Genomic DNA, 26,814 nt, shown 5'->3' with positions numbered 1-26,814 from the left:
GGCCAGCAAGAAGGACACAGAGCGTCACTGCAATAGCCTGCATGACGTATGCACAGATGGCTGGCACCAGGGAGTATAGCCCAGAAACCCTTGGCCTCTGTGCCCTGTCTCATCGCAGCTGTAACGCTACTAGATAATTCTGTGGAAAAGTTAAAAATACATAAGAATTACTATTCAAAAGACTTTTTTTCCCCTGCAGACTTGAGCTGAGCGAGTGTCCTGTTTGGACAAGGAATAACAGTGAGAAGGGGAGAGAAGCTTTATGGCCCACATCAGGGGCTCCCACTAATGACAACGTGCTGCAGGGACACAGATAGAATGGATTTTTTCTGACAAGCGAGAAAACCACATGCTTAAATCTCAAAATCATACCTACTTAAATCTCAAAACCATGATGTATGATCAGTCAAAGTCATTGGAACAAGCTACTTTTGCGTTACGGCCTGTATGAAAGGCTCCTGCATGCGTGGGCATCAACATTCATACCGTGAGCCTCTCTGCTCCCATATCCTGGACTCGGTTCCAAGGTAGACTCACTCCTCCTTAGAACCCATATAGGAGACATTATGTTCTTCCAAAATAAATACATCAGGGAGGCAAGGATCACCTTTGAAAAGAATTCCTTTTCTCTACCAGGAAGATCTCTTTTCAATGGTGAGCCTTTCAAATTATCTGAGCTACAATTACTAAAATAATTTCTATTCAGGGCACATATCTTTCACATAAAGTGATGTATAGCCCTTTTCTTCCTTTTCGTGCAGTAGACGATGAACTGTTGAGAATGCCATTTATGAGACGGGCAAGACAAGATGAATGAGTGGGCCCTCACTTCGGATTCAGCAGTTCCCACTTCTAAAAATTTACCTCAAGGAGAATATATATATGTGAAGATAAGCTCAGTTCAGCATTGTTATTAATGGCAAAAAAAAAATTAGAAACCATATGATGATCGACAGGGAAGTGATTGAATAAATGGGTGACTCTACAGTCATTGAAAATACTGGTGGGCATTTTACCTGCTGCTGTGGAATGATGTCCCTGACTGGTTGCTGGGTGAGAGACCAGTGCAGGGTAGACCTGTGTGTGCAGGGAGAAGGGAAAAGACAGGAGGGGAGGACGGGGTGAGAGATGGATCTGCCACATTATAAGGCTGTCTTTGGTAATGAGATTGAGGATACTTTTTACTCTTGTTCTGTAAGAAATGTAGATGTACAGCAATGAGCATTTAAAGATTTGAAGTAAAAAAAAAATAAAGATTTGAAGTGCCTGGGATGCTGGATCATAAGCATTATTTCTTAGATGAGCCATTAAATACTCTTACTAGGATTTGGGAGCCTTCCGAAGTGGCCCATCCTCAACTTCTGCCCAGCTGTGTGACTTCAGGGCTCTTAAGACTTGGATTGCTCATCAATAAGGTGAAAGAATTGGATTCAAGCATCTCCTAGGTCCCTTTTAGTCCTAATGGCTTCAGGGTTTTGTGAATTCCAATGACACAGTGGTTTTGAATCAGCTAAGTCATTAAGTAATTAAGTCATTTCTTAATTCCTAAATGCAAAGCAATATCCTTCTGTCTACTTGCTAGAGAAAAGATACTAGATAACTTCAACAAATCAGCTTCCTGGGCTACTCAGTGCTCATTTCAATTCATTCATTCAAACGTTTATTTGGTACCTACTATGTGCCAAACCATCTTCTTGGTGGTGTCCTCTAGAAGGGTCCACTTTCATTCATCCAGGCTCCCTTTGCTTTCTGCTTCCCCTCTGCCCAACCCTATACTCAGTGTAGACAAAGTAGCACTATCAGGAGGCAGGCAGCAGAAAGAAGGTGTGATTCCCATGGGCCAGCTCTACTGCTTGGTGGTTAAGAAAGTAACTTTAAACCATTGGTTTCCCGTATTTAATTTAAATCATATTAGTAAAGTCTCACTGTCTCACCGTTAACTCTAAACCTAAAACCAAGTATCCACCTAAGGATCTACCCCACCTCTACACTGTTATTCTGATTGGGACCTTCTCTGGCCCCTGGGGAACACATCCACTCAAGCAGACACAGAGCCCTCCAGTCTCTTAGGGGCTTGTAGGAAGCTAACTGGAAACACAGAGACCTGTCCAACTGGATCACTTTCAACTAGTCTTACGGGATGTGGTTGCCACAACCAGAGACAGGAAGAAAGTTTTTGCGGGTGGGTCTCATCACCTTACCCTTTCTAGCACCCACATGCACACCTGGGAGTGTTAAAACAACAAAGGACCCCACTAGGCTACTTGCTCCATTCATTCATTCACTCACTCATTCACTGACAAACTAACCTACACAAATGAGATCATCCTCCACATGCTGTTCTACCGCCCATTTTAGAATCTCTATCTAGAGATACCTGGGTGGCTCAGGTTGTGATCCCAGGGTTCTGGGACTGAGTCCCTCATCAGCCTCCCCATAGGGAGCTTGCTTCTCCCTCTACCTATGTCTCTGTCTCTTTGCCTGTTGTCTCTCATGAATAAAGAAATAAAATCTTTAAAAAATATATAAAGAAGAGTGCTTTTAAAAAAGCGTATAAAGCAACGTTCTGTGTATGCTAACAGACTCTTTTCTAAAAGCCTGTCATGCTGGTAGCAACCAATAGCTTTGATTTGGGTATTTGATATGTCTACACAGGAGGTTTTGGGAGGAAGCTCACATTGTCCCTGGGGGAAAAAAAAAAAAAACATACCTATCACTATTTGCTCTTGTAGAGCTCACTGGATAAGAACACATTTTTGTTTCTAATAAAGAACAGAAATGAAGTCAGACAACATTCAAGAAAGGACAGGCCTTTGAAAGAAGATCATTTGGTCAGAAGTTTTGCTATCTGGCTTCATGAAAGTTTCCCAGAACCCAGATTCTTTGCCGAAACTAACTTCTGTGTAATATGTGTGTATTGTGCAATCTGTACTTTGAATCCAAGTTTTAAAACACTATACAGGAGATATGTTAGTCATTCTCTCCAGCTCATTTCCACCCTCTCTCAAGTGCCCCTAGTTTGGTGGGGGCACCAGGTCAGCCAAGTTGTAGGACCAACGGCCAAGGATTCACTCTTAATTCCTGGCTCTTGGTCTCCTGTGACTGCCAGGCCACTGTAAATGCTGCCTTCCAGAAGGTGGCCAAGCCTGGCACGCCCTGGCCAGGGCACTTCCTCTCAGCCTGGGCCACGGCAATGGCTCTAAGAAGTGCCCTCACCCCTGCTCCTGCAGTGGAGGGGAGGGATGTTTGCACCATCATTTCCTCCTGGTGTCACCTCCTCACCACCCTCTGCCCAGTGGCCAGATGGACCTCACTGTAGCTTAAACCAGAGAAAGTCAGGAATGTATAGCAGCTTTCCCTGGCATCAAAACAACATCCAGTTTCCCATGACCTACACAGGTGCTTGGCTAGGGCCGGTCTAGCTCCCTCATCCTGTCTACCGTCCCCTCATTGTCTCAGCTCCAGTCCCACCTGGTGTTCTTCTGCTCTGAAGAAGTCATGCTGCTCTCAGCACCGAGAACCTGCTCATCCTGCAGGAAGCACTGCTCCCCAAGAGTCCACAGCCCCTCCCTCCCACCTTTTGGGTCTGAAACAAGTGCCACCTCCTCAGAGGGTCCCTCTGGCTGCATGCCACCCCAAAAACCTCTCCTCCTGTCTCTTTCATGCTCAACCACATGACCACATTTTATCTTTTTTCACAGCATTTATCAGTAGTTGCAATCATCTTATTTAGCTATTCATATATTGGATTGACTACTCCCACCTCCTGGAGGCCAGGCTGGCTGGCTTGTGTGCAGTTTTATCTTTAGCATCTAAAAGAATTCCCTAGAAAAAACCGTGGGCCTGAGACTGGTAATTTGCCTATTTTCTTCAGAAAGCTCCTCATTTGGCATCCTCATGTTTACTAAAATATATCTATTATCTATCATAAATCACATCCCCATGCCCCGTCTTTTTGGCTTGAATTTAGTATGGCTTGACTTACATATTGTTCCTTGGATGGTAATGCATACAAAAAAATAAGTCCCTCTTCTTTACAATAATGCTTTCTCATACATTTTTGGAGGTGTGTACAGTTGTATGAGCTTTCACACATGTACAGTCTTGTGCGATGACCATCACATGAGGATTCAGGACAGCACCGTCACCCTGGACACCCCTCAGGCTGCCCCTCTGTGGTCACATCGCTGTCCCGCCCTGCCCGTCTGCTCTCCATCACTGTAGCTGTGTCTGAAACTGTGTTAAAAGTGGGATTGTGCAGTATGCAACTTTTCACTCAGCGTAACGCCCTGGAGAGGCACGCACATTGCAGTGTGTACAGCTGATCCCTATCAATGCTGTGTGGTATTCCAATGAAGGAGACCTATTTCCATACGGCCCAGGGCTAAGTCCTGTCTGGGTGTCTGGGTGGTGGTCCTCGTCCCTGCTCAGCCTCCCACAACCACTTACCGGGCAAAGACAGTGCCGCTGCCCCCAGGGAAAGTGTAGGGGTGCTGCTTCCGGAACACATGTCCCACACGGCTGCAGGGGACAATCTCCAGGCTGCCACCGCACTGCCACACTCGAAATGAGATCTCTGCGATGAGGAATGAAGACAGGATGACTGACAGAGCCCCAGACTGCTCTGAGCAGCAGCCACCCCAGACAGGGTACAGACACCTGCCAATCACCATCCCATCAAAGGGCACTTGTGCCATCAACTGCTGAAAGAGATGTGAATAAGGAACTGGCCTCCTTCCAGAACATGGTCCTAAACTTTCTACAGTGGAGACATCCGACACACCCTGCATCTCCTCGCTCCATGGCACAATCCAGAAGGTATGTGCAGGCGGATAACTCAAATCAAGCTGTGTACCTTAAATGTCTACAATTTTAAATTGTCAATTGGACCTCAATAAAGTTGAAGAGGGAAAAAAAGATCGAATGAAAGTTCATCCTTGGGTTCACTAAGAGGGTGTTTCCCCAGTGGTGTTGTTTTACAGAAATGTAAAGTGATACAGACAAAATGAAGAATAATGTCAAATAAACTACCTATCCTGGAACATTTACAATCTTAGATTTTAGCACAGATCTGAATTAGGGAAAAGCCAATGAGATCTGTGTCACCAAATCCGGTGTTTTCATTAAACAATTCTATTCCAAATTCAAAAGAAAGAGCATGTGGAAACACTTTCCAGATTCGGATGAGACACCCTGAGATAAGTGTGAATCTTTGGTCTATTCTGAATATAAAGGACACTGAGCATAAGATCATGCATGTCCACGTAGCATCACAGTATCTACCAATGAAATGCTCACACTGACTTCTTCACTAGCGGCTCATGACCATGGGGTAGTACATTTGCACTTGCTTAGGATCAACACTGTTAGAAAAGGTGTCGCTGAAGGTGTATAAACATTGATAGCCATGAAATGCCCACAATGTAGCTTTGATTTTAGAAACAACAGGCCACCATATATGCCATCTTCCTCTAAAACTTACTTTCAGGGCACTGAGCATTACTATGCACCTGGGCTTTCTCCATCCAGGTGAAAAAACTATTCCTTAAATTTCAAAATTGATACTCATCCATAACTGTGCATTATTAGCAGGCTTCAAGTCACCTGGGAAGCTCACAGGTGTCTCTTGGACTATGGTAGTGACCAAAGATGCCTGAGTAATTCACAGATCCTTCAAAGCTGGCCACTAGCCAGTTTACTAGCCAGTAAACAATAGCTCGCCTACTTTGACACAAAATCAACCTTCAGGAGTAATGCTTAGTTACGTTGGCCAGCACTGCTCAGGCCAACGTCAACACAAACGCTGTTCTGAATAACCGTATTTGGGGAAAGCTCAGCACGTGGCTGCCACCCTCTGACCAGGCACCTGTCCTAATCACTAAGCATCCAAGTGACTGCAGGAGACTTTGTGTTTGGTATAAAAGGGCACTTTCTTGACATCAAGAACACAAGGAGGAGGTAAGACAATCCACAGAATTAGCAGTCACTGCTACAAGTAGAGAAGCATCAGAAGTAAGGGGGGATTACCGTAGACCATGAGTGAGGTGCTGGGTAAATCCTCTAGATAAAGCCTCATCTGTGGTAGCCGCAGGTGCCCCGACTGCTCAGTTGAAGGTGTGTTACTCCCACTTAGGGACAGAATCACAAGAGCTCCTCGTACTGGATGTGGCAAGCTGAAGTAGTAGAAATACCCCATCGGCTGGAAATGAGTGATCCTGGCAGCTGTCATGGGCCTTTTGTAACCAATACCCTTGAACCCTTGAAAAATGGAGGGTCATGACTACTCACACCCCCTGCAGTCAAAGACTTCTGATTTTCTTTCTCAGAGTCCAAAAAAACCTTGAGTAAGAAGTTGTCTGTATTTCAGGAAATAAAATTTAGATATGTGGTTGCCTAACGGGAACTTCCAAAATTGGGGGCTAGGAAGGCCCGATGGCTTCTATAGGAAGAAGCTGTTAAACAGGAAGGGATCCCTTCAGAGATCTAGTGGGAGATTTTGAAGGCCACATACAATTACAAATATATTCAGCTCTGGTTTTGCTTGAATTTGGGGATACTACAACTTGGGAATGATTCCTCAAGATAACTGGGTGGATTCTGAATTAGGGAGCTTGTGTTTGCATCTTAGCTCTGCTAACGACCAGCTCTGAGATCTGAGGCAAGAACTTGGTCCTTCAAGAAAGCAGGAAATGAAGTGTATGGAGTTGTGGAAAATTTCTGTTATATACCTGAAACTAATAGTGTGTGTTAACTACTTAAATTTTTAAAAAATGGGGTGGGGGTGGGGCGCCTGGGTGGCTCAGTCAGTTAAGCATCTGCCTTTGGCTCAGGTCATGATCTTGGGGTCCTGGGATCGAACCCTGCATAGGGTTCTCCACTCAATGGCAATATCTGCCATTGAGATATTCATCTGCCCTCTTCCTCTTCATCTCCTTCTGTGATCTCTCTTGCTCTCCCTCAAATAAATAAAATCTCAAAAAAAAAAAAAAAGAAAGCATATAATGAGCTGATGTACCAGAAGCAGCCTCTATCTGAATACTGTGGGGACATGACACAAAGGATACAGGTATCCAAGGAGCCTGACCCTATGTCTCATGGGGGCTAGAGATCAAGTTCTTTGTCTTTTTAATTGCTTACATTAGGCTTACATTAGCAGGTAGGAAACATGGAAGCTGTAGTGGTTCTTTTTGGCCGGGGGTGGGGGGGTGAGGAGAGGAGGGTGTACTTGGAGGAGGCGGTTTTGGATTTTGAGTAAAGGCATCCCTGCACCCTGCCTCCCCCGACACATATCCACATATACCACGCTGGCTGGACACCTGCTGGTATGCACCCAGTGCTCAGAAAAGGAAGTCAGAGTGGTGTCAGAAAGATGGACTCAGACTGGGGACTTCTGTTGCTGGAGCTCTGAAGACAGTGGAAGACTCCTGGGACTCTTTAGCTTTACAGAGCCAGGCAAGAGGAGGGAAGGTACCAGACAGCGCCCAGGCAGGGGCTGCTCCAGCCCCTTCCTCCCTGTCCCACTCCACCCTGATCCCAGTCCCCTCAAGCCCTTCCAGGGAACCTCACCTGTGTCACAGCTACATGAATATAGAAACCAAACCAACAGCAGCAACAAACAAACCAGGTCATTTAAAAAAATTCTCTCCCTTTTCTGTTCCCTGGGCGAAATACCCCTCTGATGCTTCAATCAATGCTCTTTCTCCTCTGTGACACAAAGGCTGGCCACCATCTCATCTGTCTAATCCGTGCTTTCAGCTAATGGCACACATTGCAAAGCACGTCCTGGCTTCAGGAGATGGTTGCCTAAGTGATGCACTGTCCTATTGGGTGGGGGTGGGGGGGGGGCTCCTGGCTGGCAGGGTCTCCACAAAGCCATCAGGGGATGTCTGTGTAGTGAGGGGGACTCAGAATTCTCTTCAGAAGGTTAATAAATCTTCTGACGCCTTTCGTGCTCAAACCACTTTAATACAAGTCCCTCCTACCTGTCAACGTATTGTTAAAAAAACCAAAAGGAGTTTGACTCCTGGTCCTTTGCCCCAGTGTAGTTACTGAGCCTAGAGAGGCTTTCAACATCAAAACACCACAGACAAACGCTCCACAGAGGAGATGTTGCCACTAACTTTAGCATCATAAAATGAGAGAAAAATAAGAGGCTAGTCTAGTTTTTTCTTTTAAATGAAAAATACCCAAATTTCTGTTACAGGAAAAACCACTAAAAATGACAGTGATGTCGCATTTTCCTCCCCATCCTTGCCCTGCTTCCTCCCAGGGTGCACCCATCCAACGATGGAATTAACTCGACAGCATCCGTAGCTGAGGAGAATCAGTTCAGAACCCCCGACAGAAAACCCTAAACAATCAAAAAAAAAAAAAAAAAGAAAAAGAAAAAGAAAAAGAACTGAGTCTTTTTTCTCTTAATGCAATAAATATGATTTGGCTACTAAATGTAGACCAAAGTCTATAAAATTTCATTGTCCCTAAACCTGAGGAAAACTGATTTGCACGGGTTATTAAAAACAAAAACAAAATCAAGCCAAATTGGAATCATTCACAAAGTTGTAAAGGAGGGCTTAAATGCCAAGGCCTCTCTGCTCCGTCTGATTTCTACCATCCCAGTTTGGCCAACCCCAGAGGCTGGCCAGGGCTCGTTTTCCACTCCACATGGCTGAGCACAGATCCCACAGTCTGCCATGTTTTCCCATGTCTGTAAGCTCTTCAGGTGACAGAGTTAACACCTGACCCCAGACACTAGTGAAAGGGATGCTATTGATACTTGTATGGGGGCCGATGGCAAGTGATGGTGACCAAGGCCTTTAGAGTTTTTTCCAACTGGCTCCCTGCACACTGCCAGCTCCTGCCTAACAGCCTCTTCAAAGCTTCCACTTTTCATTTGGACATCGCTGGTGGGTAGGAAAAGGCCACGGTTTCATCAGACTGGAAAGAAGAGACTCAGGCTCATACATACCCAGGTTTTCTCCTCCCCACACGTCCATCATCATGTCATACTTCCCCAGTTCTTCAAAGTAGAGCTTGTCCATCACGAATAGTCCACCAGCAATCATAGGGGTTCTGGAGAGGCAGAGAGAGGGTGGGAGGGAAGAGAGGGATGGGCCAGAGGCCAAGGTCAGATCTTCTGCATTCTCACGCCAACGTCATGTCTACAAGCTGATCTTAAAAGCAATGGCATAGCCATGGCTCCCCATTCAGAGCTCAGGACATCCTCACTGTTTTTCCACTGCTGACTTCAAATGCCTCCCACCTGCCCTGCTTAGACACTCCCACAGCGCCAGGGCCTGGACCCAGCCTTCCCTGTAAGATGGTGACTGTTGGAGCTGGGGGCACTCACTGACAAGGGGCCCTAGGCAGGGACTTGGTTTTTCTGTGCCTCAGTTTCCTCATAGGATTAAAAAAAATAATATGTAAATAATACATATAAGCCCTTAGCATACTCAGGAGATGCTTGATAACATCAGCTATCCTCATTCTCATCCTGAAGCTGGTTCCTGTTAGCCGGGACTCATCACTTCTGTGTTTCCTCAGCCTGGGCAGGGTGGTGGTGGGGCTGAGCCCCCACCTCCTTCCCAGTAGATGCCCTGAGAACTCAGTGTCAAGTGCTGGCAGGCTGTGGCAGGGCTGCCACCTAAGTGTGTGTCTAGCATGGAGGGGCAGCCCACACTCACACTTCCCACAGGTGGTGGACTCCTGACTCCCAACCGCAAGTTTCTCAGCAGGGCACAGGCTTGAGTTCTCTCCTCTGTGGGCAAATGGGAACGCAGGGGTAGCTCAGGGAGGGAGGCTGAGCAGGAAGGGGAGCAGCTGAGGGGACTCACGCCCCCCCAACCCTCCCTGTTCGCTTTAGTCTCCAAGCTCAACCTGAAGAGCCGGCCCTGCTGGAAACCGCTCTATGGCACAAATGTGAAGGAAGTCCCTAAACTCGGAGATTTGTCTCATATATATGTACGTCAGGCTTCATCTGAGGAAATCTCAAAGTACTTTATTCTGTGATCCGATGGAAGAAGCTAACTCTCCCTTGAGCTCTGACAGGGGAAACGGGGTGGGTGGTGGGCAGGAGGACAAAGAGCCTAACTTAGTGTCTAGGAAACAAATGCCCCGAGAGGGGTCACTGAGGGGGGTGCCCCCTGCAGGATGCTAACACTTACTTTATGGGGGCAACTGGGTTCCCCTGCCGGGATCTTCTCTGCTCAGGGGTCATATAATCCCATTTGAAGACCAAGTTCCAGTCAAAACCTACAGGCCATAGGAAAGAAACCAAACATTAGGGTGCTGATGAGAACGGAGGGTGCTCCTGGCACCCCGTCCATCACAGCTCAGACGGATTTGGTATTTGGACTGGACTGAGAGCCACACACAACAACAACAACAACAACAACAACAACAACAACAACAAAAACCCCAAAATAATAAAACCACCACTAGAGAAGCAGCAGAGGGGAGGGCGCCTAGGGTGGACCCAGGGCCAGGGAGCCAGTGAAAAGGGCGCATACCAGCGACTCCTTCCCTGAGGAGCTCACTCCCAACAGAAAACGTGGGGCGGGCTTTCCTACATAAAATGCCTGCAAATAACTCTGACAGGGAACACAGGGCTGTAAGGAGGACAAAGTCCAATCTGCCACTGTGCCTCCCATCCTGTCCCAGGCCGAAAGAGCCCAAGGAGGGGACGAGAGCACAGGTCTCCCAGCTGGCACACTTGGCTTCCATGTCCCTTGACTGCAACCAAACCATACGGGGCAAGGTGGCAGAGGGAAGGCTTTTAGATGAAAATGAGCCCAAGGAAGTGGCAAAGCTGGCAGCAGGCTGCAACTTCTGAGAAATACGGCGGCTGTCCCAATTCATTTATTTGTAGAATCTACAGGCCAGTCAGGACGGCTCAGCCCAGGCCTGGTGCCTGCATGTAGTTTATGACATTTGACAAGCTGCTGGGTCTCACCCTTACTCAGAAGGTCCCCACGTTGAGCCAGTGGGCACCAGTACACCAAATCTGCTGATGCTCTCAAGACGCACGAGGAGACCATTTCGTGGTGACAGGTGGTTCACTTACTGCATTTCCGAGGACCTGGCAGCCAAACCTAATTACTCCAGGGTCATCTATCCCTCAGCTCTATGCCATCAGGCTTTTTGTCAGCAGGCCCTGTGCAATACCTATGTTTGGGTTTCTCCTCAGGGTGCTCTGAGGTCAATGGGTCTGTATCCTGAACAGGCCAGGATACGAGGTTGGTGGTCTCTTGGGCCAGCACAGGATGTAGTTTCTGGCCCAGCCAGGGGCATGGGACCTAAATGGTCTCCCAGCTGTCACTGCAAAGTGTGGCAGGCTGGCCAAAAAGGAGTGAGCGGCCGGGGAGCCAGGCAGCAGAGACAGTGGCACAGAGAGGAAACTGAGGCAGGCCCCGCTGGGCTTTCCTGAAGAGCCCAGCTCTGCCCGAGGGAGAAGGCCTGCCTCAACCAGGAAAAAAACAAACGTCCTATGTTATTACAGACAATGCAAAGTCCTCAATGGGCCAGGTGATGTAACATTACCTGCATTTTTGGTATAACTGTTAATATTTTATTAATTTGGTCCAAAGAAACTAAATTAGGTTTTGAGAATCTGCTAAAAATGTCATCCTTGATTTTTTTCTTAAAGGAATTTGAGTAAACTAGGTGCCTACTCTTCCTCCGACCCAGCAGGAGGCCAGCACTCTTGCCCCCCGCCCCCGCCCCCACCCCAGAGCATCTGTGTCCCTGCACTGACTCTCACATAAGCAGCCCATCAAACCTCAGCTCTTGCAAATCCTCAGGGGAAGAACGCATTATGAACACTAATGTTTTCTTGATAACTAAGGATCTGTCCTCTTTAAAACTTCAAACCTTCTTACCATTTCCTAAGCATCTTCTCTGAATTTTACGTTTCCTGATGTAAGGAGAGTACTCCCACCATGGCTGCCCTGTTGCTGATGCCCTGGGATGGGGGAGCTGCTCACTCACATCTTTGACCTGGTGCTGGCCACTCTCACCCCTTTACTACCCCCGTGGCCAGTGCTACTATGCCTCCACTTCTCAGATGGGCATGCTGAGGTGCAGAGGTGAACTGGCCGGCCTGCGGTGACAGGGCAGGTAGGTCAAGAGCCCGAGTCTCACGGACTCTTGGCATTCTGTATTCAGAGGCTGTGCCCAAATTTACAGTATCACCGTCTTCTTCTTCTTCTTTTTTTTTTTTTTGATGTTAGACTATCAGTTAATCCTGTGTGTGTCTGTCTGGAATGGTCCAACCTCTCTACTCAGCTCAAAGTGTTAGAAGGTGGGAAAAGAAGGCCCTTGTTTCCCACCAAGCAAGAGGGGTGTTGGACAACTAGAAAAGAAATCATGGATCTTAGGAGTAAAGAATCAATAGTGAATAGATTGCACAAACAGAAGGTAAAGGCTTTGACATCTCTTTTAGCAGTCCTGGGGAGTCTTCGCTGACCTCTTGGCCCTCAGCCAAGTTCTGAGAGGTGTGGCTGCCAACCAGATGAGTTTCAGAGCTCAGGGCATTCACTGCTCTGACCCTGGAGCACAGGTCACCAGCCCCCAACCAACCCTGCCAGTCCCAGGGACATAAGGACAACCAGGGAGAACCAGATGTCATGTGACCAGTTCCTTCAAATGGCTGCCGTGATCCCTGTGCACCTCTCAGCACCATGAGGCACTGCATGAGACCAATGGTTCTCCAAGCATGGTCCAGGGGCCCATGGGGGTCCATACACCCTTTCGGGGGGTCTATCACACCAAAACTACTTTTATATTTACATGTCTCTTTCACTACTCTCACTCTTTCAAAAGCATATGATAGAGCTTTTCAGAAGCCGCAGGACATAGAGCATCGGTACTCTGATGGACAACAGGATGTGTACCTGCGTCCTCTTGTGTTTTAACAATTTCTTGCCTTTAATTTCTAATATAGCAAATGCTCATACATACACATAAGTTCTTTGGGGCCTGTGATAGTTTCTGAGAAGGTAAGAGCATGAGACAAGTCACTCGTGGGGCCCAAGGGGTGGTGGGTGTGAAGAGCACATCCTGAGGCTGTGAGGACCAACAGGAAGCTGGTGTGGCCCTTGGAGGCAAGGATGTGGGTGGTCAGCAGGGTAGGGAGCAGGAGCCCACCACCAAGCCAGGTGCAGGGGTGACTAGGGGGTTTGGGTGGTCAGCGAGAGTTGGGGTGACCCAGGTGGTGGGGTAGATGGCTTTGCCCCCAGGGAGACGCAGGCTGTCAGAGGAGCTGGTATCAGGAAGGAGGCAGAGCCGAGCCCAGCCCTGCTACTCTGAATCCTGAGCTCCGTGATGCTCACCACACAGCCTGTCAGCTCTGGCGACTCCTCATCCCAGGCTCTGACTTGGGAAGGCTTAATCTTCACTGATTAAAAATGACACCAAAACTGTGCACTAAGCCCCACATGTCATAACAGCCACAGAAGGTCAAAGAGATAAGAGAAGAACAGGAAACACAGGAAGTTCTTTAAGGGAAATGAGACTATTTTTCTCTCTTTATGAGATGCTACTTGTCCAGCACGGAGGCACCCTCTGCTCGCAGCATGTGCGCCAGTGGTGTGAAAGCTGCTGTCACTGTTGCTCACGACCCTGAGGGGGAGCAGGGATCAGCCTCCAGGCGGACGGCCTGAGCAAGGCAGGGGGGAGCAGGAGCGGCACCTACCGCCTTTCAAGTCAGCGGATGCCCCCACGTACTGAAAGTTGTCCATATTAATGACATCGATGATAGGGGACACGACCCGAGTCCTGTCCTAAAAAACAAATCAACAAAAGATGGGAATAGGTATCACCAACAAAACAAAGCCTCCTGTACCCCCCACCAGAGGCAGATGTCAGTGTCAGGCAGTCTCAGTAACAGCCACCCCCTCTCACCACCTGTCCCACTGGGCCTACAGGGGCCCCGGGACTCCCCATCCCACACGCCCCGCCCTCTGCCGTCACACTGATGGGCCCTCGTCTGTGCCGAGCGGGGCAGGGAGGGGAGCAGCTAGACAGCTGTGGCCATGGGACACCTCCGGCGTTTGCTTTCTTGGCTGAAGGCAAGGACCGCACCTGGGTGTCCCCAGTATTCTTTTCTGTTTTCCCAAATGTCAAAACTTCCAACCACGGGGGGCTTTCATTCTGATAGAATCTAAGCTCAGCTGTCTTTAAATGTCCTAATGTGCAAGCTGCGGCCAACCTCGGGAATAGATTCATGGCTGAGATCCTCACACGATGATGCTAGGAATCTATTTCTGTGGGCCTGAGGGGTGTGTGATGAGGAGAGCGTAGCTATTATTATGGCCGAGGGTAACCCAAATCAGCTCAAGAATCCCAGATTCGAACTTTGTCTTACCTGTGACTCTACCCAACAAAACATTTTTTCCCCCTTAGATGGAGGCATTTCTTTCACAGCCACAGTTATTATTCTGGTCGTTTGTGAACATAGGTCTTTTACCTTTCCTGCCCTCTTTAAAATCAGACGCTTGATGCTGGTGAGAGGCACTGCCCCATGCGGCAAGTTAATAAAAGGGTAAGTGCTTTCCTTGAGCCATTTACAGAACCCGTGTTAACCAGAAAAAAGACTTAGAAAAACAAATTAGTAACAGAATCTGCAGAGCTAACAACAGAATACATCAGATGAACACATAAAAGAACAGTATGAAGTTCTAGCACCACCCAGCTGCAAGTTTACGGGGGAGCACTGCAAACAGAAGTCACTCTTCCTTGCCTGGCTCAGTCTGGACCTGGGGGTGGGAGTCAAAGACCATAATATCCACTACTTTTGATTTCTTTTGGTAGGACTGGAATTAGTGGGAATTACAATTTTCCACTCCTTCTACTATCCTTACTTGAGGAGAGGGTATTTGAAATAATCCTGACAGCTCCACCGTAGTATCTTGGTTGTGGCTTTCCTGTGTCCTCTGCTTCCCTGGGGGACAGTACGGTGCTGTGAGAACTGGCAGTGGGGTGGGATGGTGGATACGGGTTGGGGGGCGGGGTGGGGATTCCAGGGGCGCTTCTTTCAACTAGATGTGTGTTTATGTGTAAGAGGACTCAGTTAGGGATGTAGTAGAACATGCTTTGCCATCCTGGCTCCACCTCCTGTATGAATTCTGGACGTGATATCAAGTTCTTCGTGTGTCAAATGGGGGTAATACCTAAATTAAAGGTAATATGTAACATGTCTAACGTGTAGTTAGTACTAAGTAAGGAGTACTAATTATCGTAATATTACAAATTACAAGTGGACAATATTAACATATTATATCATAATTACTAGTAGCTTATAGTTAGTATTTCATGACTTACCGTCCGCCAGCTATACCCTTGTTACACCTGACTTGTAAAAGGCATGACTTGTTCATTTTCCATTTCTCTAGTAATTTTGTTAAGTTGGCTGTATCACCCCAAAGAAACACTTTCTCAGTAGGGAGGAAAGAAAGTCAATAAAACAAGTAAAAAGCAAGAGAAATGGCAAAAGGCCAAAAGTAATACCACTGATGATGTTTCGAGAGCCAAAGGCACACAGAGTGTGCCACGGGTCACCCTGACAGCCTCAAAGTGTCGGTTGTGTGGTTACGGGCGCCCCGTGCTGCCACAGGCCTGCGGGGCAGGTTTCTCAGGGGGCAGCATGGCTGGAGAAGGCCAACCTGCCCCCCAGCACTCAGGCAGCCAATGCTCAGATCGCACTTGGATGCCAGGCCTTGTTCTAAGCGCTCTGCCCCTTTTGAGCTCAGAGAGTTGGCTGCAAAGCTGCAGGCAAGGAAAGAAGGTCCTTGTGAGAAAAAGCAAAGGGTTGTATTCGACAAATCCGGCTTTCACCAGCCTCTGCTGATCCTTGCCTCCTACCTGTCAAGTGCTTTCCCCTCCAGACGTAGATCCCTATGGTGAATAAAATACTCTTCGAATAGATGTCCAAGAGGCACCCCCTCCCCCGGTTTCCGGAATCAGGGAAAACCACAGTGTGAACCCTGGGCCTCACCTCAGCCACCCTCTCCAGGAGGGGCTCCAGCCAGTGCTCGTTGCACTCACAGTGGCTGTCCAGGAATGTCAGGACCTTGGCCTGGGCCGCATCAGCCCCCCGGACCCGCGAGCGCATCAGGCCTGCGGAAGGAATTTCAAAAGCGCATCAGGGTAGCTGAGCAAAAGGCCACAGAACAACCCATCCAGCACTGCATCGCCTCCCCACCATGCGGCTCTGCAGCCCTCGTGCAAATTTGGGTGGTAGGATCAATACCACCCTGTGGTTACAAAGACACAGTTCTGTCAGGACTTCTGTTTCCAAATTAATTGGATGACCACGAAGACAATTTTCTTAGAACTACTGCCCTCTGAGAAAGGCCTTTACATAACTGAAGTCTCCTTTATCAAGCAAGTGAAAGTGTGGAACTTTCACAACTACTTTCCTGCGACACAGCAACAGAGTTTTCTAATTAGCTGGGCCACAGAAGGTGTTACTCAGATGCTTCAAAGGACTGATGGAGCCTATGTGAATGGTGATAATGTAATGAGAACAATGCTGCAAATATCTCTGTCTTTCTAAGACTTACCACTGCCCAGTAAACATACATGACAAACCTCAGGTGATTTGGCTTTTACACAGAATTAGTCCCATTATCGGTCCAACCATACCATTTATCACGTATTTGTGATCTGTTCCTAATATACAGTGTTTACTACCACACCAAGTCCTATCACAAGTAGTATATGTGTCACTAAACAAGGTGGTTGTAAATGGCGTTCTTCATGCTGGGCTCTCTGCAGTACCCCCTGCTTCGTCTGTGGTTTAGCTTTTCACAATTTCAGTTAGCCACGGTCAACTGCAGTCTGGAAGCAGACGATCCTCCTGCTGATTGATGTATCGTCAGAAGGTCAGTAATGGCCTGACACTACGTCGCTTTGTCACTTGTGTCACTTCATCTCGTTACGTGGGCATTTTATCATCTCATGTCATCACAAGAAGGATAAGTACAGTAGAACAAGGTATTTTGAGAGAGGCCACATGCACATAACTTTTATACAGTATACTGTTCTACTTTATTATTGTTGTTGTTGATCTCTTACTGTGCCTAATTGATAACTCAAACCTTGTTGGAGGTATGCATGCATAGGAAAGAACACAGTATACATGGGTCCCATGCTACTCATGGTTTCAGGCTTCCACTGGGGTCTTGGAACGTATTCTGTGGATAACGGGGGATGACTGTTTATGAAGATAACATGACTATTCACAACCAGTAAGGACAAGTGTTTTAAGTTCTTTTATACACAGTCATCAAAATGGGTGTTCAATGGTTCTTACAGAGCTGCACACCACAGGAAGGAAGAGACAAAGGTTCCAGGCCTGGTGTTGCAAAGGCAAGAGAATCCATTTGTACTGGGCAGACCCTTCCTTAGAGCACAGTTATAAACCCTGATCAAAACACAGGAAGCAAGTATCGGGAAGGGCCAGAGAGCAGTCAGGAGCATGCAGAAACTAGAGAGGGTTCAGTCCATCAAAGAAGAAAATCACATGGAGTGAAGTCCCTGTGTATGTGCTGTTCCTCCTGAGGTTACTCTATGATCCACCACAACATCACGTTTTTGGCTTGTGGTGTCAGAGGACAGAGTCCAGGGTCTTTACAGTGGCTGGACTCTAGAGGGGGAGATCTGGGAAAGAAGGTTAGCCCCCAGTCTGGTGATAACCTCCCCAGAAGTTCTTGGCTGACTCCTGAACGTCAGGCACAGTGTGGAGGATCCCAAGGAGTCCAAGGAAAGAACAATCCAGAAGGCAGAAAGAACAGAGAGTTTGGCTGGTAACCAGCCCAGCCCTGAGACACAGAATTTGGCACACAAGTCCTGCCAAGTTAGAAGGGCTTGGTCATCTTTGAATTTCCCCAGCTGATTCTAATAAAGAGCCAGATGAAGACTCACTGGCATATAAAATCCCCAGCAGTAAATGGGGTTACAGCCATTCCTTCACTGCCATAATACATTAGGCAACTGATTTTCTGTCATCAAGTAGTAATACTATAGGCACCTGTATATATGCTTAAATATATGAGATACATACACACACAAACACACACAGGTACACCCAAGCACACATGCAGTTGTATGCGTGCATTTTCTCACTCAACTCTCGCATACTTCATTTATTCCATACAGGCTTCCCATCCTCTGCCTTCCCCCAGCCGCCCCTCTTCATCCTGTTTCAAAACAAAGCATCAATATGGGCTCTTACCCAAATGAACATCCTAACCTGAAGTACTTAGACGCACTAATTTCTGAGGCTAAAGGCACTCTCTGACAAGGCTAGCAAGTGATCTGTCAGTTATAAAACGCCGACATGAAAAATAATTTCTTTCTTTCCTCCTCTTCTTCTTTTTTTTTTTTGCCTGTGCTAGCAGACACTTTGGGTTTAAATTCAAAAAGTCATTATGCAGTTTGGGAGCAAACAGAATTCAAGATTTTCCGTCTGATCTCAAGGTTTTGGTTTATTCTAAGCTTGGGAGACAGATGTGAGTCCCGTGAATAGAGCTTGCTTAGGAGCAAGGCTGATCCCATTGTCTATGTATCTTGAACATCTGGATTGACAACCTTAGTTGGTTAAAATATGGTGCTGCAGGCACTGTCCTAACAGGCTCAATCACTTTATCGTGGCTGAAAATTCATGCTAAGAAAGACTGCATTGCTTGACTCCGGTTGGACTGTACAGTGAATCAGAAGAAAGAGTATACACTGGTCAGGGAATGCAAGCACCAGTTCAGGGCCAACAGTCATTCTCATATAATCCAAAGGGCACGTGTAAAATCTGTGCATCTTCCTATACTGACAGATTTCTCTGGATGATGCTAGAGCCTAGAATCCAGACACTGTGCCCTCCAACAGCACTGATGCACTGGATGTTAATTACATTGTGATTTTAGCTTCCTTTCCAGACACTTCAAAGTAATACTTTCCCCCTTTGGAGTCTCTCTTATAACTGCCAATAAAGTCAACTCGATGAGCCCAGCTCCAGCAGATAAGAGTGACAGCAGGTTTTGAAGCTGGCATTTGCAAGATCCAATAAGCATGTAATTGCAGTGTTATCTTCCTTCTTGGGATGCCTCACCTTCAGCGAGCTGTCAAACTTGAATCCCTTATTTTATCAGATGCCTGGAGCATAGAGTCATTAAACTTCTCATTGCTAAATCTTTGTTTTTCTTCTAAACTCTCGTACTCCAGGGACTGATAAGACTTCCTAGGTTCTAAAAGGAAAAGAGGAGCCAATTTTCTAAATACATAAATAAAAATGTAATTTGAACTCCTGCCCTAGTATACAAACAATTTCAATTAAGCTTTGAATGTCCTCCCTAGGCTTTGCTGGGCGAGGCTCCCAGGAGGCTCTGGTAGAGAGAGACAGACAAAAAGACTAGGAAGTTAATTGTGCTTTCAGCTGAAACATTTCTTTAAGTTATCTTTGGGCTTGGGAAAGTCAGAATTCAACTGTCTTGGTATTGAATTAAGAAAAAAGAGTCTTACCTTCTCGCCGATCATTTCTGAGAACCCGCACCTTCTCAATTTTTCCCAAGAGAGCCCCATCCTCAGCTGGGGAGAGAAAGAAGCAGGGCATTTGGAATCTCGTTTACAAGGTTCGTATTCAAGGATTGTGATTCACGGTCATCTGTGGGTGGAGGAGCTCCTGGGGCATCGAAGAGGCATCTCTTCTTTCTGTGGCCCTGACTTCTGGCTTTTTCAGGAAACTCGTCATTAGCACCCACAGTAAGGAGAGCTGGCATCCAGGAGAAGGGCTGGGGAGGGGGGCCGAGTCAGACTCAGTACTTACGGTCATTGCTGTAGTCATCCACCAAGATGATCTCTTTTATGAGATGGGGTGGGCTTTTCTTAAGCACACTGAGGAAACAGATAAAGAATGGAGGCCTTTTAGGGGCATCATTTGGGGTGGTCCCAATCCTTGGTTGAGAAGCCACTGGACACTCCTTGTGCTAGTGACCTGCCTGTCCCCCCACAGACAGTCCTAGCCCAGGTGTGATGGGGTCACAGGGCTGTGGCTAGCATCCCTGCCAGGGAGAACCTCCTGTAGGTCTAATGGGTGGCATCTCCTGCCCTCACCTGACCACTGTCCTCAGCAGGGCCGACCTGGCTTCATTGTGGAACGTGATCACCACGCTGGTGGCTGGTAGGTCCACCCGCCACTGCTTCCGCTGACACCTAAGGGGAGAGAAAGATGGTTCTCTGAATGAAGGACCCTGACCAGCCTCGGAAGGCTCTGGAGAGCACAAGCAGCCCAACCTGCAAAGGTGGACACTCTGGGATAAACTGGTTATCTGCAGAAGGGACTGGTCTATTCTGAGAGAGAGTGATGGCGGGACATAAGGAAACAGAAAAACACAACCGGAGTTACATTTTAAAAGATGATTTCGGCGAAAAGTAACATATTGAGAACATCTTTCTAACGCTGAAAAAAAAAAGCGTGTTTTAAAACAGTGAAGTCCCATTTATTCTCACATGCAGATACACCTCTAGAGATGTGCTTTTCACAATTCACAGTGGTTATTTCTGAGGGGTGGAACCAAATTCGTGTCGATGTTCTTTTCTCATTTCGGCAGCAAGCACGTAAGGCGTCTGCGATTCTTGGCAGCACTGCATGTGGAACCTGACTTGGTCCCGCTGACTGCCCTCCCCAACCCAGGGCAACAGGGATACACGTCTGTCACCCTGCCAGGTTGGGGCAGGGTGAGGGCCAGGCCCATGGGAACCTGAGCATGCCCGCTCTCGCCTCTCACTCTGAGGAGTACTGAAAGACCCCAGGGACGGCCTCTGAACGAAGTCGATCGGAGCAGCCAGGGATAAACTAGGGGCAGGTCAAAACAAGGTACTTCTCAGGTCTGGTCTCCACAAACAGACACAAGACTGCAACGACATGGAATGGTTCTTTTAAAAAACAGGACTGCTGCTCTAGGTTGAGGACGCTAAAGGGCCCCACGCTAGAGAAAGAAGTGACCCATCAAGGTATAGATGCAGCTCAGCAGAATCCATCACAAGGGACCTTTCAGAGCAGGCCCCATGGACGGAGAACATGCCAGCATAGAGGTGATGGTTCCAGAGACAGAGAAATACGTCCGGGGTGGGCTTACAGCCTCTCAGGACCACCAGGCAGCCGTCAGCTTGGGGTTTAAGTGCATTCAGAGAGTTATTAAAATGATGGTATCATGGATGCCGGCTTTAAAAAAGGCTGGGGAGACAGTAAAGAAGCTTTGGCCTACAGGGAAACAGTTCTCGAATCGTCTTTTTTTATACCCAAGGTCCAAAGAGTGAAAAATTTTTGCTGTGAGCCTGCAGTAGGGTGGGGACCTGTCATTGGCCCCACAGCGAGGCCCCTCCAGGCTGGTCTCTGTGATCTGTAGACCGTCCCTGTAATTCACGCCATGAAGCACACTGCCACCAGCATGGAAGAAGCTGAGAACCTTCCACGGGGCCAAAACACTTTAAAAACCTCGTTTTACCCATTAGCTCTTAACGCAGTTTACTGCAACTGTGAGCGATCCGCTTCCAGAATTAAAGGTACCTCTCTTCAATGGCGAATCATTGGGAAAAGGAGACAGATTTAAAACAAAAAAACCAACTCATCTTTGGAGCTCAGCACTTAAGCAGTTAAGGCCTGATGTGGCCGTGCAAGCAACTCACAATGGCCAGCAACTCCACACAAATGGGTACATCTGAAAGGCAAATGGTCCACAGACACTAATTTTCCCTCCTGACTGGGCAAACAACTTCAGAGGAGCACATTTTGAAAAGGAGCAAGAAAAGCACTGCAATTAAGAAGCAATTAGGTCACAATCACAAAGTGGACTTCTTTTGTTTATTCTGGTTATCTGGATAGCTTGCTTTTCATTAATCATGAGAAAACTGCATAATATACTAGTCATTGTTGCCCGGGGGACAAAATGCATGCTGGCCATTAACATGGTACACCTCATTCCGGCTTCCAACAGCCACGTCTTTCATGACACGTAGATGGATGGGCAAGTTCCTCGTCTTTCAATTTCAAGAACTGACCGATTGTTAGATTAAGGAAGGTTCAACTATAAACAAATTCCTGAGGACTGTCATTCCCCGGAGCTCCATCCATAAAGCTAACGAGGAGCATCAGGAGGGCAATACCCTCTGCAGTGAGTGAGCGCCACCCAGCCAGGTGGGAAGTGCGGAGCGGAGTGGGCTGCACACACCCCATCTGGGCTCACCTGCTCACCGAGTGCCAGTCACCCCAGCCATGAGAGGATTCAAACAGGGAAACACTTTTTCTCCTCGAATCGTAGTCAACCCATCCAATCATGTCCTATTCTCTCAGCTTCCTTTCCTCTGTGGGAAGCCTCGTTCTCCGTGAGCACCAGGAGTCTCAGGGGGCCCTGGAAACATCTTCCTGAACACAGAGGGCTGCTGCATCCACATCGTTTTATTAAAACTCCTCTACATATTCATAAGGCACCCAGTTTTGCTAGGACTTGGCAGTTGGGAAGCAGCTCCTTTTTAAGAGGTATCCCATTTTTAAGGCAAAGAGGGATAACGAGCAAAAACTGAGAAACAGCTTACACCGCATGAGTTAGGAGTGTATGTGTGTGTGGATGTGTATGGATTCAGATCCGAACTCCTCACACTGAGCCAAGAGAAGTAGGGGGTGGGGGTGGGGGGGGGGAGAGTGAAGAATTTCTTTAAAAAGAAACAGAATAAATCTTGCATTTAAAGAGTCCTATCTGTGCCAACCAGTCTTCACTACTCCAGAGCGAGTGAAAGGAGGCTCGATATAGCCACTCATCGGGGGACTTGGCTGCTGAGGGCACTTTCATACTTGAGCTTTCTTGGGGAATGGAGTACCAACCGCAGCTTATTTCAAGTCAGTGGCAGGACAAGTCTGCAGTTAGTTTTGTTCTCCCAGCTGAAGCTAGCTGGAAGCGATGTGATGCCTGGGGAGTGAACCTGGGCTCTGGTCACATGCCTGGGACTCAAGTTTGCATGAGTCTCCACAGGTCTGCTACTAGAGTGATCACTCTGGTAGCTTTCTATAACACACTTAAAACACAAACATGACTTTTTTTTAAATCTTCAATTTAGTTTTAAATTTCTCTGGGACCACACAGCTATCAATATTCGAACTTTTAAGGGCCTGGAAATGGAAGAAATAGTCGATCTCAAGCACCATGTGCTTCCGAGACCTTGTGAAGAGTGAATTTGTCTCTGGGCCTGACTTTTCTCTGATGCGGGTGTTATATTTGGGGTTCATCATAAAGTTGATCCAAGAACCCAGTGCACCTCTTCAGATGTATCCCCAGATGCACGGGGAAGCCAGGGGCTCCGTTTAATAATGGAAAAGTTTAATAATGTGTAGTTTCTCCTTTACCCCAGTGCCATGGCTCACCGTCACCCTGGCTGGTCTAGTATTTCTGCTAAGAGCCTGTGGTAGCCTTGGTTACTGCCTGTGTCATCTGTGAAGATGGTCCTCACAATCTTGCATGGTTACTGGGAAAATCAAATAAAAATATATGAAAGAAAACAATGAAAATGGGAAAGATCAGTATAATGTAATGCAATGGAATACGCATTTGGTAGTTGTGCATCATTGGTGCCTGTCACAGGAACGTGGAGGTTAGCAGAGTTTTATATTTTTTAAAATATTTTATTTATTTATACATGAGAGACACAGAAAGACAGAGAGAGAGGCAGAGACACAGGCAGAGGGAGAAGCAGGCTCCACGCAGGGAGCCCGACATGGGACTCGATCCTGGGTCTCCAGGATCACGCCCTGGGCTGAAGGTGGCGCTAAACCACTGAGCCACCCGGGCTGCCCAGCACAGTTTTCTGTAGCAACCTGGAATTCAGTTTGTGTTTTTCACTTCAAACCCCATCCTCATGGGAGTAACCTGAATTTGGTACTTCATTACCCCAAGTAGGGCTTTAATAAACTATATATGTCCATATTCATAAATAGTATGTAGTATTGCTCTGCATATATCTGAAATTTATATGGGTGACGTTGCACCATGACTTGCTTTTTGCACCTTGTGGGAATATGCCTGCTTTGATACACATTGTTCTATTAATTTCAAGTTCACTGCTGACTAGCTTCCCACAGTAGGCACACAATACATTTTACCTTTTCCGTGGATTGCCAACTTCTATTAGGAATAATGGAGTAGCGGACACTGTCTTTTGCATGCTTGAGAAGGCTTCTCGGCATTATCTACTCGCATGTGGGACTGGTAGTTAGAGATTATGTACCTCTTCAACTGAACTTGAGACAGCCAAGGGCGCTGGAAAATGGCTGTTGTAAGTTTTACCCCTACCCACAAGGACAAGTTCATCTTGCTTTATGGTCTCACCACCCCCTGGTACTGTCAGAATGTTTCCATTCTGTCAGGCAGATTGGTATGAAACGGCTACTTAGGATTCCGATTTTTATTTCTCCAGTTCCTAGAGCCACACATCTGTCCATACATTTGTAAGTTCACTGGAGTCTTCTGTTAACTGCCTGCTCATATTTTTTGTCTACTTTTTGATGAGATTTTTACTGCACTATAACCCGATGACAGGAATTTGTATATTCTGGACATTATCCTTTGCCAGCCAGATGCGTTGTAAAAGTCTTGTCCAAGCCTGTGGCAGATCCTTTAATTTTGTGATGTCTTCTGTCCAACATATGTTTTAAGTTTGCTTTTCAAACTGTGGCCCTGGGGTAATTGTCCTCATGACCTCAGGTCACTGATACATTCACATAGATTTTCTTCCAGATGTTTTAACTTTTACAAATACTTTTCACATTTATGTTCTCCACCTACCCATTTATATTTTTATGAATGGTAGGACTAAGTCATCTCATTTTTCTTACGTGGATGATCCGTTGTCTTAGCACCACTTAATAGCTCATTACTTCCTCCCCGATTTGTAATGTCACTGCTGTCACACCGCATTTTTTATATGCAGACATCTATTTCTGGTTCCACTTCTGCTCTGTTCATCTATTCATGTAACCCTGCATTCACACCACACTGCCTCAACTGGAAGTCCTACCATCGGACGAGGCAGGCTGCCCATGATTTTTCAAGACTTTTTATTGGCTATTCAGGGCCACCTGCCTTTCCTTTTGAATTTAAAGATCAGTTCTTGAAATTCCATGAGAAAAAGCACCATTTGACACTGTACTGAATTCCTACATTAATTCGAACAGAATTTGTATCCTTGTAATACTGAGTGGGGTGTTTTTTTTTTTTTTTGTCCTTCCATTATGTTTTACTGTTTTTGCTTTTGTTTTGTTTTGCTTTTAAGTAATGGCTACACCTGACGTGGGGCTCAAACTCAGGATCCTAAGATTAACAGTTGCATGCTCCATTGAGGGAGCCAGCCGAGAGCCCCAGTCAATTACATTTTGTACTTCTCTAATTTTCTCCAGAAAAGTGCATGGGCAGCCCAGGTGGCTCAGCGGTTTATAGCCCAGGGCGTGGTCCTGGAGGTCCAGGATCGAGTCCCATGTCAGGTCTCCGTGCCTGTGTCTCTGCTCCTCTCTCTCTCTCTGTGTGCCTCTCATGAATGAATAAATAAAATCTTAAAAAAAAAAGTTGTGCACATCTTTTGTCACATTTATTCCTAACATTCTTACATTCTGCTTCCTATAAAGAGTGGGGTCTGCTAACAGGCTGGTGTGGTGCTTGATTTCGCAGGTGGATGTTGTGCTTGGCAACCTCACTGGGCTCTCTTCTTGGTTCTGACAGTGTGTACGTTCTCTTGGATTTTCCACTAATCAATTCACCCACATTTTGTCCTTTTCTTTCCATTTCTTGTATATATTATGCTTCTTTTCTTGGTAAGGCAGTGATTATGGGCTGCAACATAACATGCGATTTTAAAAAACGAGGTAGAGAACATCCCTGCCTCCAACCCATCTTTAATCTAATCACAATTTTCATCATTAAGCATAATGTTTGCTGTGGATGTTTTATAGATGCCTTTCATCTGGTTAGGGAAATTCCCTTGTTAAGTGCTACATTTTACTGATTTTTTCCCCTCCTCCATCTATTAAATTGGTCATATAGCTTTTCTTTATTTTTTAAAAAAGATTGTATTTATTTATTTTAGAGAGAGAGAGAGAGAGAGAGAGAGAGAACACCTGCATGTGTGCTAGCGGAGGGAGGGGCAGAGGGAGAGAGAGAATCCTAAACAGGCTCCAATGCTGAGTATGGAGCCCAAGATGCAGGCAGGGCTTGATCTCATGAGCCTGAAATCATGACCTGAGCTAAAAGCAAGAGTCAGATGCTCAACCGAGTCACCCAGATGCCCCTAGCTTTGCTTCTTTAATCCACTGAGAAGGTCAACTGTATTCATACAGTTTCTGTTGCTCAGTCATTCTTGTAGTCCCAAAATAAACTCTACCTGGCTATGATTTTTTTAAATATTAGACTTTTGAGTATTTTGTTAAGATCTTTTGAATATATAACCATAACTGTGATTGGTCTACAAGTTTCTGCTCTTATACCTTCCTTTTCCAATTTCATAGCAAGGTATTCCTGCCTTCGTGAAGCACACTGGGTAGCTTTCCTTCATTTCTATTCTTTAAACTGGCTTGTGTATAGAACACTTGAATAAACCTGTGTAAACCCACTTGAGCCTTGTCAGTTTGGGAAAGGCAAACTTTTTATTGCTGATGGCTTGTATGTATGTATTTATTTATTTTTAAAGATTTTATTTATTTATTCATGAGAGACAGAGAGAGAGAGAGAGAGAGAGAGAGACACGCAGACACAGGCAGAGGGAGAAGCAGGCTCCATGCAGGGAGCC

The 26,814-nt window shown here is 46.6% G+C and overlaps 1 protein-coding gene across 2 annotated transcripts in view; it reads right to left on the bottom strand.

The window, feature by feature from the left end:
- The window catches only part of GALNT2 (polypeptide N-acetylgalactosaminyltransferase 2), a 190,229-nt gene that overhangs the window by 16,074 nt on the left and 147,341 nt on the right, over window positions 1-26,814 (bottom strand). For both annotated transcript variants that reach the window (XM_041747614.1, XM_041747615.1), the window contains exons 4-11: window positions 20,101-20,199; window positions 19,814-19,881; window positions 19,510-19,575; window positions 15,989-16,110; window positions 13,688-13,775; window positions 10,161-10,248; window positions 8,966-9,069; window positions 4,450-4,576 (exon numbers count right to left, since the gene is read on the bottom strand). In XM_041747614.1, coding sequence (XP_041603548.1) covers window positions 4,450-4,576; window positions 8,966-9,069; window positions 10,161-10,248; window positions 13,688-13,775; window positions 15,989-16,110; window positions 19,510-19,575; window positions 19,814-19,881; window positions 20,101-20,199 — 762 coding nt within the window. The remainder of the gene's footprint in view (window positions 1-4,449; window positions 4,577-8,965; window positions 9,070-10,160; window positions 10,249-13,687; window positions 13,776-15,988; window positions 16,111-19,509; window positions 19,576-19,813; window positions 19,882-20,100; window positions 20,200-26,814) is intronic.

The sequence above is a fragment of the Vulpes lagopus genome, chromosome 3, assembly GCF_018345385.1.
Source record: "Vulpes lagopus strain Blue_001 chromosome 3, ASM1834538v1, whole genome shotgun sequence".
Taxonomy (NCBI): Eukaryota; Metazoa; Chordata; class Mammalia; order Carnivora; family Canidae; genus Vulpes; species Vulpes lagopus.
Note: the sequence above shows the minus strand (reverse complement) of the source record. Positions and strands in the feature narration are given on the sequence as shown.